Source organism: Pygocentrus nattereri, chromosome 17, assembly GCF_015220715.1.
Source record: "Pygocentrus nattereri isolate fPygNat1 chromosome 17, fPygNat1.pri, whole genome shotgun sequence".
Taxonomy (NCBI): domain Eukaryota; kingdom Metazoa; phylum Chordata; class Actinopteri; order Characiformes; family Serrasalmidae; genus Pygocentrus; species Pygocentrus nattereri.
The window spans coordinates 25,806,037-25,822,901 of record NC_051227.1 but is presented as its reverse complement, the minus strand read 5'-3'; the positions used below and the strand labels follow the sequence as shown (position 1 = coordinate 25,822,901).

Below are 16,865 nucleotides of genomic sequence, written 5' to 3'. Positions count from 1 at the left end.
GATGAGGAGAGTGATTAGTATTCATAAATCATAACTCTATTGACATAAAACTGCATGCATTATATATACCATAGATACTGTATATCGTAATGTTGCTGAGCTATTCACATTGCAAACATATTCAATACTAAACATTTTGAGAGCAAATATTTGCTATGACACTGTGCTGTAATAGAATGGACTTTCTTCAGCTTTGCTTTGAAGAATTCCAACTTCCTAAAAAAAAAAAAATTGGTATGACACATTGAAGTTAATAGGTTCTTGTCAGGATCAGTCTCATCATAATCTAGTTTGTTCTCCAGTGTTTTAATCAAAATGTGTTTCTAACCTCTACCATCATTGTAAAGGGCAGCAGACCTTTTAAATTCTGTACTGCTGCTCACGGTTACTCATGACGGAGCTCTGTGTTGAGCCTATACAAAGCTTTGTTTTATTCCTCAGTCTGGTCAGTCTGTGTTCAACCAGCTGAAAGCAGAATGGCCAGCTGAAGGTCAAGGTCAAGAAAAAAAGCAAATGCTTCCACAGTTGACCAGGAATCCAACGGTCATCTTCATACTAGTGCGCTTGACATTTAAAGCAGAATGGCAGTGTAACGTCTGGCCTGTAAAAATGGGATGAAGAACAGTGGGATTTGCGTGTGTATGTGTGTGTGTGAAACTGTCCTGGTGCATTGTCTGCGTGTGGAATGGCTTAAATGTGTTCATTTCCCTGTTTGGCCTGTCCATGGGGATGGGCGGAGCATGCTAACGAAGCTCTGACAGCTGGAGGCCCTAATTAAGCATCCCCTCTGAAAACAAACAGCTCCAGCTCTGCCAAACACACACCCCACCCCAGCCCCAACACTGCACTTCAGCCAGAGTCCATATCCACCAGCCCCCTGAACCTGCCATTGCTGCCCAAAGTGGGCAAAAATTGAGCAGTGGGAGCTGAAGATTTTTAAAAAAATCAACAAAACCTAAAAATTCTAGCTGGAAAAACGCAGTACTTAGAATAGTCAGCCAGCCAAGGCACAATTCCCTGTATTTATTTGATTTAAATGTGTGCATAATTTCCCTATGAATAAAATATATCACATCAACACAGTTTTGTCTTACAGTTCACTTACTTTTGGAAATAACTGTGTTGATGTAGTTAAATTAATTAATATGGAAATTATATACACACTTGAGTCAATTAAATTGAGTCCACTACTTTTTACTGTACCTAACATGGAGCACTTTAGACGTACTTTGTTTAAAAAGTAAAATAAATAAATAAAATTACAATACTTAGCAAGCGGATGCAAAGAGGTACATTACAGAGCAGAAAGGTGTTCTCTGTATCCTCTGCCAGACCGCAGTATAAATGAGCGAAAATGTAACCCTTAGAAATCTGGAGGTGTTATTAATGTACTATTACAATGTAACAACATTGTTACAATTACATAACAATTACATAGCTTGTTACATAAAACATGTATCTTAGATTTCCACTCTTTACCAACAGATTTGAGCCTCTTGCTTGTTTTGATGTCAAGAAATGACAAAAGTATACAAAGGATGTTTTTTTTCTGTTTCCAAAACAGGGTTTTCTGTTTCATCTAAATTGCAATAAATCATCTTCTCTTTTCTACAAATTTATGAATTTAAAGTATAAATTTATAGCTTCAACAGAGTTTTCTTTGAGGAGCTGTAATGATAAATAATTGACATAAAATCACTACATTCTCTAATAATATCTGGTAATAATGGCAACATATAAGGCTTAAAATGTTATATTTTATGATTTTGAATTTATTTTATTTTACTTCAATTTATACCACATCATCACATTCCTTAACGTTTGCCATTGTCACTGCTGAATATATGTTTTTTTCCCCAATGTTAGTACAGAATTGACTTTTTGGCATGGGTCTTTATTTATGGAAAATGGTCAAGTCCTTCCATGCCCACTTATGTCCATCTGAGAAGATAGTGAATACGTACATAACCTGCTACAAGGTTATAAAGTTAATTGAACAATTATGGTGGAAGGCACCTCCATTATGTCTGGAGAGATAGTGAGGGTGGGGAGAGAGATCCTACCTGATTAGATGAGAAGAGATAGGCTAAATACCAGTCAGGACTGATAGAGGGGTGAGAGAGAGAGAGAGAGAGAGAGAGAAAGAGAGAAAGAGAGAGAGTTTAAGGTCGCTCATGTGTGCCTTTGGTCCTACACTCTTTAAAACTGAGTAATGCCACAGAAGAACCACTTTTGGTTCTCAAGTGTGAATAACCCTTTATAGGTTAAAAGAAGCTTTGCATGTTCTATTCTAATTTAAGCATTCTTCCTATAACCATCACTGTTAAAAAGGTTCTTTGCACTCACATAACTCATTTAAAACTAAAAATGGTTCTCTACAAAATGCTTTTTAGGGAACTACAAGTAAATCTGTGGAATCCCTTTGGTGCCTTTATTTGTCTCTATTGAGAGTTTGTTAAAGAGGTGTAAATCCATTTTTTACACAATATGTGCTGAAGATACACTGACTCTGTAGGCACAGTAAAAGGTGCTGTCATACAGTACTGTGCAAAATTTACATTTATTTTTCAGCATCAGGAAAAAAATACAAATAACAGAAATTTACACAGAAGCCTCAACAATCAAACACATTTTTTAGTATTTAGCCTTGATTACAGCTTCCATTCTTTTCAGAAGACATATTTTTAGTTTTTCAAACAAAACTGCTGCCATATTTTCCCATGCTTCCAAGTTTAGTCTTTGGAAGTTGGTGTCATTTTGAACTTCTCACAATCCAAAAGATTGCAAACACATTCACTCAAAGATGTTGAGGTCTGGACTCTGAGGTGGACAGTCTACTGTTGAGGACACAAGCAGCTCCTTTGTTGGATTTGATTTTTTTTGTCTATTTCCTTTTCCTAGTACAGGCTTCTTGACTTGGTTTCTCACAGTGAAAGGATGGACAGAAACCCTGTGGATTTTTTCAGATGTGAAGAGTGGAGCTTCATTTTCTCCTCTTTCTCAGATAAAAGCTGTTTATCAGATGAAAAGAGTTTTGACAGTTGTTTGTCAGTTGAGTCCATTTTCTCTATATCTTTTTTAGAACATTTTTCACTTATTTTCTTTAACCTCCTCATTCCCTATGCAAGTGGATTATTTTATGTAGATAATCTTCGCAGAAATACATCCAGAGAAACGAATAACCATTTTGACTTGAAATTACTTAAATGAGGGCTGTAATTTTGTAATAATAAAGTTTAAAATTTTCTTTACATGTAATATAGTCAAACTAAAGAGGCACACTGATATCAAGAGTCTGCCTCTTTAGTTTGCGCTGGAGCCATGAGGCTAATGCAACTAACAAGTACTAGAAGCTTATAGCCATAAACTGCACAGCTACGTGTCATCACTCACTTGCCTTAAACAGCATTGAGCTGTTCTGTAATCTCTTCTGGACTTGTTTTCTGTCTGTATGACATACTGTGAGCAATAAACAGTAAATCATTCAGTATCAGAAACTGTACATTTGATATTATACTATAGCAGATGATATGGATCCACATTACTTTCTCACTCACAGCCTAAGCCATAGTGAGTCCTGATGAAGCTGATAGTCCAAGGTTAAGCAGCTGCTAATGCTGGTTTATCTGGGTTGAATGTCAGGTCATAGGTGGCATCGACTCACACTGAGGTCATTCTGGATGTCTGAGCGTGTGTTTGTGTGTGTGGTGTGCCAGGTAAGGTCAGAGAGGTGATGTAAGTGTAGGGCACAGTGCCAGAATGGTTTAGATCAACGATAGTGCTGAGTGGCACTGAGGGCCGGCCAGAGGGCAGCAGGGGCTGGAGGGGACGACACCAGGCTGCTGGAGGGCACACCGGCCCTTTAAATGTCAAAGGAACGGAGCAGCCAAACACTGGGGATTCCAGCCAAATGGCACTGGAAACACTGGGAACTGAAACAGATTTGTGTGTGTGTGTGTGTGTGTGTGTGCATACATGCACTACTATGCAATATTTTCAATCATTTAAAATCTAGCTATACATGACGATGAATAAGTATTATGATGCTCTAGAGGTATACTAGAAAAACTTCTTGGGTTTCAAATAAATTATATAAAGTTGTAAACATTTACAAATGTCCAGAATAATGAACTGTGAATAGCTGTGAATAACTATAAAATGACTGATCAAGCTGTAGAACATTCAGTATGAAGTTATCATTATTTGAAGAACCATTTTTTTTCAGGATTGATTAAATGATAACTTGATGTACAATCTGAATGATCAAATAAAAATATTAATCTATACTTTTGTCTAGTTTAAGATTTTCAAATACATTACAAGTTATTCCAAATAATTAGCCCACCAGTCTCAGTGGTATTCAAAACATTTTTGTGGATTTACAAGAGTTTAGGAAACTGATTCCCTGATTTAAGGTTAACATTCTATCATAAAAAGTACTGTAATGAGTCGAAAGGTGAGCTTTATTGTATGAAAACAAAACTATAGGATAGAAATCAACACACAGCTGTCAGCCCAGGTAGGCTGCTTCTTTTAATGTTTATTTGGCAGTTGTATGACTCAGGGACGCAAAAAAACAGATGAGATATAAAGTACCACTGACTCAATTGGCTTACATTTCTCTCTTTTCTCCCCCTCTTCTCATCTGCACAGCCCCTCTGCGGGAGGTCTGGGTCTGACATAGCCTCGGCCAGTCGCAGCCTGCGTTAGAGGCAGCCCTGCATGCAGGAGCGCCATGGCAGCCATGCCGTTCGTCACTGAGGGGAAGTGTGTGAGTGTGGAGTGGGATTTCCTGCAAGGACTCCTCGCCAAACCACCCACCCTGCCCTGGTGAGCTCACACACACATACTGACAAACACAAAGATCTTCAAACAAGCTTATTTCATGCATAATGTCATCACATATATATCACAAATACTCATGTTTATGTGACATATTTGAAAAGAGATGCCTGCTCTTCACTTCGGTTTAACCTCTTAAACTATGAGGGCCTGTATAGGGGCCCACGGTTCCTAACAAATACACTTATAATTTGCATATTGTGTTTTTGTATGACATTTATTTATGTATATATGTCTGATGTATGTATGTATGTATGTATGTATGTATGTATGTATGCATCATTTGAACACATTTATACATTTCATGTTAAATGGACCAATAGAAATGGTCCAAAATGGATTGGAATAAAAAATCTCTTCATATTAAATGGTAGAAATAGTCACACGAGGCATGAACATATTCCAACTGTAGGAATAACACTAATGAAAAGACAGACCAGCAGACTGCGGGAAACGAAACAGAAATGACCACTGTAGACAAGAAGCTAAACGCGATGTACATACACAAGACACAGGTGAACAGGATAACAAGGGGGTGGAACTTAAGGTTGAAGAGGAGACAAGCTTAAGGTGGAAGAGGAGAGGGGTGGAATTTGCCATGCATAATGAATTACATCTACTGACAAACTTTAGAACCTGGCCTTTCAACTGAATTTTCACTTGTTTCAATGAGCTACAAGCAGGGGTGGATTTAATAACACTGGGACTCTATGCAAAAAATTGGGGTCCTTGAATGCATATTTTTTTAATTAGTTGAGGCTATGGGCTCCTAAGTGATACAACTACACTTCAAAAAATAGTAAGATTATCTACTTTTTACTAGAAATGTTTAATTAAGTGATCTTACTGTATTGTTAGATTATTTTGCTTGTTTTAAGAAATGATGCTTGAAACAAGTTAAATTATCTGCCAACACAGTGCGATTAAGATTAAGTGACCCTTATTAGTCCCACAATAGGGAAATTTCAACTCTGCATTTAACCCATCCGTGAAGTGAAACACCACATACACACTGGTGAGCACACACACACTAGGGGGCAGTGAGCACACTTGCCCGGAGCGGTGGGCAGCCCAATCCGCAGCGCCCGGGGAGCAGTTGGGGGTTAGGTGTCTTGCTCAAGGACACCTCAGTCATGTGCTGTCAGCTCTGGGGATCGAACCGGCGACCTTCCGGTCATGAGGCTAGATCCCTAACCGAGTAATCTAGAAGTAAAATATTGTGCAATGAGATTACATTTTCCATAAAGTAATAAGTAACATAATTACATTACATATTGAGGGAAGTAATTAGTAACTTATGATAGACTACTTTTTTGAGCAATTATCACAACACTGGAGCTATCTGTTCTAACATTAATGCTAGCATTATGTATGGTCTGCTGAGCCTGTGCAGCAATGTGTTCTGACTGAAAAAAATGAAATTAACTTTGGGAGTAAAGCAACAAACTTTTTTTTTTTTTTTAAAGTTTCTCTGGCGAGCTTGAAGGCCTTAATTGAACTTTCTTTCTCAACACCCAGAAAGTCACACAGAAGAACATCCTTTTCCTAATGTAGTTCATAGCTTAATTGTCTTGTTTAAACCAGTTTATCTTTATGCAGTTTTATCATCAGGTAACAACATGAAGTAATCCATTATAACCATGGACAGGGCTGTATTGAAATGACTGCTACAATCACAGCTACCAGTTATTTTTGAAATGGAAAAAAATTATTGAACATCAGTATTATTTAAAATCTAGTATATCTAAATTGTATTGTCATGAGGTGCTTGGTGCGTGGGGGCCCTAGGCAGCTGCCTACCTTTGCCTAGCGCAAAAACTGCCCCTGGTTTGAGTGAGAAATAATTGTTACAGCAACATCAATATGAAAACGGTAGAAATACATAATACAGGCTATACCTAAATTAGAGTCAGCGCTGGAGAAAAGAATTCACATTAAACTGGAGTTTAAAAAACTGGAGTTTAAAAAACACTGCAAGTCTTTCATAAGAAGGCTTGGTGAGTCTGACAATAGCTGCTCTCAGGATGCTGCTAATGGACAATCAGGGTTTACTCACCTAACTGGAAGCTTGTCCTGCAGCTTTTGAGCATAATCACATTAATAACCACCATAATAACAAAAAGTGGTGCCTCATTAAAACAGCACTGAATGACACAAGGAGCTTTGATCAAAGTAGACCTCTATGTGGGAGAAAATACACATGCTTACACAATAGGCTACACTCCATACATAACAATCATGTGTCAAGACACATCAAACCATGACCATGTTTTAAAGACCCATTTTTCTTACATAAAAAAGTTTAATATAATACACTAAGTGTTAAAGTTACTCCATACAATCTACATATGAAAAATAAATTGCAAAAGCAGTTTGTTTGGAATTTACTGTTTCTGTGAGATCACAAAAACACTATTACATACATATTGACCTACTCAGCCTGCAGCAGTACAATTTAGCCCTGCCCATTCATATTCAAGTTATAAGAGGTGTTTCAGTTTCTAATGCTTTTCAAATTAGGCACAATACATGGCAGCCAATCAGAACAGAGGTGATTTGCTTATATCAGACTTAAAGCCAGAGGAAAAAAACAGCCTGTTTAATTCTCAGGGATAAAGAGAAGTAAATGGTCATGTAAAGTTAAATTACAAGAATAATTAACATATACAAGAAATATATGAGCCCTTCAATGCAAGTGTATATGTGTGTGATGTGTGTGTGTGTATGTCGGTGTGTGTGTGTGTGTGTGTGTGTGTGTGTGTGTGTGTGTGTGTGTGTGTGTGTGTGTGTGTGTGTGTGTGTCTGATTGTAAACGCACGTCCCTGCACAAATTGTTCCGCATACTCTCCAGACTGTGTGTTTGGTTCCATTAGTGGAAGATTAACTAAATTTCAGTGGAATTATTAATGTCTGCTCATCTGTAGGTGGATATAAAACTAAGCAGAATCAATGGCACAGTATTGATTGTGCCTCTCCAGGGTCGTTCCAGTATAATAATGAGATGGTCTAAAAGGCTCTCTCACACGGAACACTGCTTTACAGGCGGTGAGAAAACACAGGACAACAGACAGATCACTAATCAAGGAAATCATACATGGGTTAATAGACACACATGGACACATACGCTCACATGGACACATACACTTGGCATCCTTTACACATATTTCGATTTTAAAACATGCCCAGGCTGGTGTAAATAAATAAACCAGGATTTTTTTCACTTTGCAGAACAGGCTTTTTTATAGAAGGCTTTTAGGCAATTTCATTTTTCTTTCCTTGTCTATACACACATTCACACATTTACACACATGCTTTCCATCTCTCCCTCTCTTTTTCACTCTCTCTCTCTCTCTTTCTTATTCGCACACACACAATCATCTTCTCTGAATTCCTCCCCTCCCTCTTTGCTGTTACATGTCTGCAGCCCCCCGGAAGGAGAATCAATGTCACAGACATGGGTGGGGGGGGTTGACGTCGGCTCTTTCTTCCAGCATAGACACAAATTGTGGAGTCGCCGTGACAACATAATTCCACCACTCAGGCCCTATTGAGGGCGAGTCGATACCCAATCAGAGCGACAGGCTACCTGGCCCAACTCTCAGGCGCTCCCTTCCCCCCATTGATCCCTCAATCAAGACTGGAGGCTCATAGGCCAAGAGGGAGAGCTGTGAAAAGAGCTCAACCTCTGTTTTCTCCCAGAACATTAGTGTAGCACAGAACAATCTCCCAGGACATTAGCCTAGCACAGAAAATTCTTCAAGAGTATTAGCCAAGCACACAAATCAGTCTCCCAAGACATTCTCATGGCATAGAAAATTCCATTAAAGCATTAGCCTAGTACAGAATTCTCCCAGAACACTAGAACATTCTCAAAGAACTTTAGCATAGCACAGAACATTATCCCAGAGCACTAGCATACCATAGAATATTCTCCCTGCTTAGCCCAGAACATTCCTTTGGAACATAAGCTTAGTACAGAAAATTCTCCTAGAACATTATCCTACTATCTGACATTCTCTCAGAACATTGTCTTAGCATAGAAACCATATCCCTGAGCAATGTCATAGCATAAAACATTCTCACAGAACTTTGGCTAGCATGGAACATTCCTTCAGAACATTAGCCTATGACATTCTTCCTGAAGAATCAATATGGCAAACATTCTTCCAGAACCTTAGCTTAGCTTTGAACAGTCTCCCAGGACATTAACCAAGCACAGAATATTCTGGCAGAGCATAAGCCTAGCACAGATCAGTCTCTCTAGACATTAGCTTAGCACATAAAATTATCTCAGAGCATTAGCCTAGCAAAACATTCTCTGGAACACTAGAACATTCTCCCAGAACTTTAGCATATCATAGAGCCTGGCATGGAATGCTTCTTCAGAACATTAGTCTAGCACAGGAAATTCTTCAATAGTATTAGCCAAGCACGGAATATTCCAGTAGAATATTAGCATGTAACATTCTCTCAGAACAATATCTTAGCACAAAAACATTCTCGCAGAGCAATGGCACAGCGTAGAACGTTCTCACAGAACTTTGCCTAGCATGGAATATTCCTTCAGAACATTAATCTAGCATATGATATTGTCCCTGAAGACATAATGTGGCAAATATTCTCCCAGAATATTGTCAATGTGGCAAATATTCTCCCTGACATCAACCTTTCACAGAATGTTTTCCAAGATCACTAGTCTAATACAAAACCCAAACCTTGAGACACACCTGAATAGAATTAATTTTTACTACCTTGGAAAGTCAAAAAAGGTTTGACTTCACAATAATTTGATTAGAATTTGATTTTATTTAGCAAAATCTGAAATTTGATATGACTTACTATTAAATTGTAAAAAAAAATGAAATACATAAATAAGATCCTCCAGCCTAGCTGAAATCCCAGCTCAGCCTCTCCTATCACCTCCTGATCTAATGCCAGTAAATGCTAACATGCTAAAGTAATCTTAGGCCTGTACTGCCTGCCTGCAAGGCTGGAGAACTGCACAGCTGATGGAAAGAGGCAGTGAACAGGCTGATCATTCCCTTTCTGCCACTGAAGGTTAGCTGTGCTCTCACAGCATTGATCTCCCTGCCATGGCCTTGCTTGGCAGGGGAATGCAGGTCAGAGTGCCACTTAGCTCAGAGGAATTGTGGGGGTGTAAGCTTCTTTCAAAACATGGAAAGCAGAAGAAGGCTAGAATATCTGGAAAAGTATTAGAGGTGTACATCTTGATACCTTTTCTGTTTTTTTGCTTTCATTTATCTGTATGTGGCATTCTGAAGTGATTTTGAAATAAGGAATTATTAAAAGAACATTTATAACAGCAAGTACACAAGATATGGTTGAACAATTGGACAGAGTTTAAACCTGTCTCCACATGTAATTTGTCCACAGAGGATGGTGTTTTTAAAGTCAGCCATTCAGATTTTGGCTCTTGGGAGACATACCACTGAGCTGGAATCAACTCTCCTGTAGTGGAAAATGTGAAGAATATTGCAAATTTAAGATGCTTTACTTTTAGTATATGAAATAACCACAAAGATGTGGTCTTTTTGAGTTCAGTACTAAAACAAATGACATTATGCTTTAATATCATGCACTAATCATACAGTGGGGCAAAAAAGTATTTAGTCAGCCACTGATTGTGCAAGTTCTCCTACTTATGAAGATGAGAGAGGTCTGTAATTTTCATCATAGGTACACTTCAACTATGAGAGAATATGAGAAAAAAAATCCAGGAAATCACATTGTAGGATTTTTAAAGAATTTATTTGTAAATTATGGTGGAAAATAAGTATTTGGTTAATAACAAAAGTTCAACTCAGTACTTTGTAACATAACCTTTCTTGGCAATGACAGAGGTCAAACGTTTCCTGCAAGTCTTCACCAGATTTGCACACACTGTAGCTGGTATTTTGGCCCATTCCTCCTGCAGATCTCCTCTAGAGCAGTGATGTTTTGGGGCTGTCGCCTGGCAACATGGACTTTCAACTCCCTCCACAAATTTTCTATGGGGTTGAGGTCTGGAGAATGGCTAGGCCACTCCAGGACCTTGAAATGCTTGTTACGGAGCCACTCCTTCTTTGCCCGAGTGGTGTGTTTGGGATCATTGTCATGCTGGAAGACCCAGGCACGTTCCATCTTTAATGCTCTCACTGATGGAAGGAGGTTTTGACTTAAAATCTCACAATACATTGCCCCATTCATTCTTCTCTTAAACATGGATCAGTCATCCTGTCCCCTTTGCAGAAAAACAGCTCCAAAGCATGATGTTTCCAACCTCATTCTTCACAGTAGGTATGGATGCAACTCAGCATTCTTCTTCCTCCAAACACGACGAGTTGAGTTTTTACCAAAAAGTTCTATTTTGATTTCATCTGACCACATGATATTCTCCCAGTCCTCTTCTGGATCATTCATATGCTCTCTGGCAAACTTCAGATGGGCCTGGACATGTACTGGCTTAAGCAGGAGGACACGCCTGGCACTGCAGGATTTGAGTCCCTCTTGGCGTAGTGTGTTACTGAGGGTAGCCTTTGTTACTTTGGTCCCAGCTCTCTGCAGATCATTCATCAGGTCCCTCCGTGTAGTTCTGGGACTTTTGTTCACCGTTCTCATGATCATTTTGACCCCATGGGATGAGATCTTGCATGGGGCCCCAGATCGAGGGAGATTACCAATGGTCTTGTATGTCTTCCATTTTCTTACAATTGCTCCCACAGTTGATTTATTCACACAAACCTGCTTGCCTATTGTAGATTCACTCTTCCCAGCCTGGTGCAGGTCTACAATTTTCTTCCTGGTGTCCTTCGACAGCTATTTGGTCTTGGCCATTGTTAAGTTTGGAGTCTGACTGTTTGAGGCTGTGGACAGGTGTCTTTTATACAGATAACGAGGTCAAACAGGTGCCATTCATACAGGTAATGAGTGGAGGACAGAAGAGCTTCTTAAAGAAGAAGTTACAGGTCTGTGAGAGTCAGATATCTTGCTTGTTTGTGGATGACCAAATAATTATTTTCCACCATAATTTACAAATAAATTCTTTAAAAATCCTACAATGTGATTTCCTGAATTTTTTTCTCATTTTGTCTCTCATAGTTGAAGTGTACCTATGATGAAAATTACAGACCTCTCTCATCTTTCTAAGTAGGGGAACTTGCACAATCAGTAGCTGACTAAATACTTTTTTGCCCCACTGTATTTATACACTCTCCCTATTTGTGTATTTTCCACTTTCCTTTTCCTCTCAGCTTACAAAACCTGCGTAAGGAGAAGTCTCGAAATGCAGCACGATCTCGTCGTGGGAAAGAAAACTTTGAGTTTTTTGAGCTGGCCAAGATGCTTCCTCTCCCAGGTGCCATCACCAGCCAGCTAGACAAGGCCTCTGTCATCAGGCTGACCATCAGCTACCTGCACATGAGACACTTTGCCAGCCAGGGAGACCCCCCCTGGAGCCCCCTGCTGGAAGGGGAGAATAATTGCAACAAGGGTGAGCATTCATTAAGCAAAGAGGTCCATTAAAATGACTTCTGAATTGAGTTCAATCACAACAACTTTCAAAATGTTATTATTTAAACCAAAGTTCTGATGTTTTGTTTTTTGTAAACTAACCATATAGAAAATCTCAATACATCTTCCTTCAGATTATTCATTATTCATAGCTACATAGAGACAGAAATTCTTATTCATGACTAAATAGAGACAGGCCACTGAATGAAATGAAAATGTAGAAAAATGACTAAACACGCTAATGTCCAATGTTAGAATGAATTAGAATTTAGCTTTCGAGTGATGCAACTGTCTCATTCCTTTTTTGGGAAGGTCACAAGTTTGATCCCACAGCCATTTGTTACTGGGAGTCCAACAGAGTATATTTATAGAGTATAGTCTTGCTCTTTCTGAGTGGGTGCGATGGCCCTCCCTCTCCTGTCTTTACTCGGTGTAATGCCAGCCAGTGCAGGCCTCTGTTAGCTGACATAACAGAGAGTACATCAGTTTGCATTCTCATCCAAGCATGTTGAGCTGTCCAGTGTTGTTGGATTAGGAGCAGTTTGAAAAGATGTGGTGGCACTTCATGTGAAGCATGTGCTAGCCTTCACTCTCCCAGCCTGGGAGCATCTTGTGATAAGGCTGGAACCAATAATGACTTAATTGAGGAGAAAGTTAAGCAAAATGCAGATTCAAATTTTCGGACTAGTTCAGGTGTCGGCAACTTCTACTGCCCTGTTGTGGCTCCACAGCAGAATTAGATTTTTAGGTAAAAACATATAATCCTCCTTTGCATTGAAAGAAGCCTCTAACCTGAAATAAACCTAAATACGTAAATGGTCTTAAATTTTGGATTTCATGTTTAACTGCTAATTCACACTTTAATCTTGAAGATTGGACTGCTGGTCATCAAAGCAGTACAGACATATTTGTTTAATTTGCAACCAGAAAATGTCAAACACTAAAAAGTCACAAAGCTGAAGTCAGCTTCTTTTTCACCTGCTTCTTCTTCAAATTACCCTGTTCCAACTTAAGTGGTGCAGCAGTTAAGGAAAGGTGGAAAGGTGGAATAGAAACTTTAGCCTTGTCAAAACTGAAACTATTCTACTTTTCCAATCAACTGAACTGCCTCCCAATTAATATGTTTAATGCAGACGTCCTAAAACTATTTAAAGTAATACTTTGATGCATTTCACCTATTGACATCACCACAGCTGATTTCCTGTCAGTAAGAAACTCCATCATCCATCCATCTTCCTTGGAGGTCAGTATCCAACCGTGAGCTGTTGTTGTAGCTAGACTGTGTTGGCGAAGAGATTTATCTGTCTTACAACTGTCTCAATGTCTCAAGTGAATGAAATTAAACTGTTACATAATGTGTTTGGACTAATATGAAAATATAAAAAAGAAATAACTGATAGGTTCAAGAAGATAAGTAGCCATTTAAATTGAAAGAATTAAGGGAGGATGGAAAACATCCCAGTTATATAGAGTAAAACAAAGAGAATTTGCTGATTTTTGTTTGATATTGTGACGTGCACAAGGCCCTTATTGACATCAGCATCAATCACAGAGTCAATTCACATATGAGAGTGCTATTAACAGAGGAGGTGGTTGAGAGCGAGCTCAGGCCAAGCTCAATTCTAACATGACAGTGGCAGCCTGTCGATGAATACAAATGCGTTATTAATTTAAATTATGAATTTAAATGGAATAGTCTATTATTGTCTTATAGGTCGCCTGTGTATGTCATTGGGGAAACTTTCACTTTGAAAATTGAGGGGCAGAAGAGCAGGAGATGGGTTCACACACACACACACACACACACACACACACACACACATACACACACGCCCACACACACATATACACATATACATGCCCACACAGAGTGAGAAAAGTAATTGAGATTGCACCACAGGAGTAATCACTTGCAGTCATGCAGAGCTAAGTATGCTCATCTGAAATAACCCATTTGCTGATTCAATCTTTTAGTGGTGCAAAAAAATATATAGTTGACTCCATCACATTGATTTTTGGGGGCCAAAATCAGAGCCACTGTGTTGTCATCCAAATGCATATTCATGATTTTCTAGTCTTTTCTATATTTGATGAGTCATTTTGGACCTATTTGAGTCCAGGGCATCATGGGTTTCTCCAATTCAGGCCATTGTTCGTTTCATGCTCTGTGAGACTCGCCTCAGTTGTAAAGTGAACAATAGATCTAAGAGCCAATTAGCTGCTTCCTGTGTGAGGATTTTTGTGTGAGCAGCCAGACAAAACAGGCAAAGTCCTCTCTGAAGCTTGTTAACAAGTGGCTGGACCGGAGGAGTCTATTTAAGAGCAGTAGCTGTGTTTTAGCCTGTGTGTGAGCCTCATTACATCTGCTGCATCAAAGCACCTCACTGCTACTAAAATAGTGGGGCGTTTCTTCTCCTCCACACTGCTACTCTCTCTCTCTCTCTCTCTCTCTCTCTCTCTCTCTCTCTCCCTCTTTCACTCTCTTCTCTGTCTCTCTTAAACACCCCTCTGTCTTTTACTTCTCTTTCCTTCACTGTCTTTTTCTTCTGTTTCTCTCTCTTTTACTCTGCCTTTCTTTCTCTCATTCTTTATTTCTCTTTTATTCTCCTCTCTTACTTGCTCTTTTACCTCTCTCTCTGGCTCTCTCTCCTCCCCCATCTCTCCTTCTCTCTCTCTAGCACTCTGTCTCTTGTTCAAAAAATGTTACAAACTCTCTGACCAGAGAGAAAGAGAAGGCACACAAAAAGAGGAGGAAATTGTCGGCGCGATTTGTAATTACAGAAATTAACTATATAACGAGCAGAGCGTAATTACAAGGGTTGCCTAATTGCTATTATTACTGAGGGGAAACAGCTCAGCTATAATTAGTCGTGCGGTTGCATGTGTGTGTGCGTATGTGTTTGTGAAAGAGGGAATCAGAGTGTGTGAATGGAGGTACACAGCACCTGTGGGCCTGTGAGTGTGGGAGACTATGATATAGGGGTGTGTCTGTCTGTCTATCTGTCTATCTGCCCGTCTGTGTGCAAGTAGGAAGAGGGACTGAGAATATTGAGAATATTTACACTGGAGAATAATGAAAATAAAAAGCCATGTTTATAGTATTAGTATAAATAATGATGTTAGTATTTATATTGTTATATGAATGTTATGTAACTTTAATTCATATTAATATTAAATTATAAAATATATATTATGTAATATGGGGGGGGGTCAAACCTTCATGAGTCAGTGCTAGTTTAAGCAACATGGAGGCCATCAAATAATGCAGCCTGCCTTATTTAGATCATTCAAATGCACAAAAGAGTAAAACATCTTCTTATTTACAGCAGTGAATCAGTATTCTCTCTCATTGATGTCTGAGGCCAGAGCAGTGGCCAGAGTACAGGTCTAATTAATGTCCAATTAATTAGTAGCGCCTTGGTAGTGCCTAGTAAAATGTAATCTTCTTCATGTCCCCTAACCTGTGAATAACTTTATTGTTTACCTCAGTTTCTTTTTATATAATTTTAACCATAGTCATGCATGCTTGTTATAATCATTTTATTAATTTCAGGTGAATTAAGCTTTTCTCTACCTTTTATCAGCTTGTAGGAATAGCAGAAAGACAGAGAAACTCTTCCACTGCTACACAGTATTGGCTCACCAAAATATTTCATATTTAAGGTGCTCTAAATATCTTGTCTTTTTTTAAAAACTTGAAAATCTTTTAGTCTAGAGCTGCAAAGGGCCTGACTAGGCTGTAGTGGGATAATACAAATAAAGTATCAAAATTGCTGTTTTTTAAATATTAAATGATGTAAAGCAGAACAATTATGATTAATCTTGTAATAGTAAAACTGGCAAATTGGAGGTGCTAAAGTGGCCCCAAGTGTGTGTGTGTGTGTGTGTGTGTGTGTGGGTGTGGGTGTGTGTGGGTGTGTGGGAGTGTGTGTGTGTGTGTGTGTGGGTGTGTGTGTGTGTGAAAGTGAGTGAATACGTGAGTGAATAAGTGAGTGAGTGAATTTGTGTGTCTGCCCTTTGATGGACTGGTGACCTGTCTAGGGTGTTAGGGTGTTCCTTGCCTTCTGCCCAATGAGCGCTGAGTACCCTCTGCAACTCAGGATAAGCAGCTTAGATAATGTTGTGTGTGTGGGGGGTGGGTGTGGGTGTGTGTGTGTGTATGTGTATGTGTGTGTGAATAGGTGGTGAATGCTTTGGTTTTCATGACATAAGAAAAACAATTAATTGAAAACTGCCTCTATTTGTTACTTAATTTGTAGTGTATAGACTGAAAAGAGAACAGTATATTTTAAAGTTTAATGTTTACATGCTACACCAAACTCTTTTAAAAAGTGAACGCAATTCAGTGCCATGTTATAGTCCCTTAAAAGATTTTTAGCCAATCCTGCGATTTTGGAGCAAGTGTTTCTTTAATCCAACTTGTACAGCTGTAATAAGACTTTCCTCTTTAACCTGCCACAAGTTGTTCTCAGTGGAGGCCTTGATAGAGCAGTAGAGCCATAAGGGGGCAGGGC

General features: G+C 39.0%; 1 protein-coding gene across 1 annotated transcript in view; it reads left to right on the top strand.

The window, feature by feature from the left end:
• The window catches only part of npas1 (neuronal PAS domain protein 1), a 47,092-nt gene that overhangs the window by 7,388 nt on the left and 22,839 nt on the right, over positions 1-16,865 (top strand). The window contains exons 2-3 of the mRNA XM_017696848.2: positions 4,654-4,830; positions 12,093-12,331. Coding sequence (XP_017552337.1) covers positions 4,736-4,830; positions 12,093-12,331 — 334 coding nt within the window. The 5' untranslated portion in view covers positions 4,654-4,735. The remainder of the gene's footprint in view (positions 1-4,653; positions 4,831-12,092; positions 12,332-16,865) is intronic.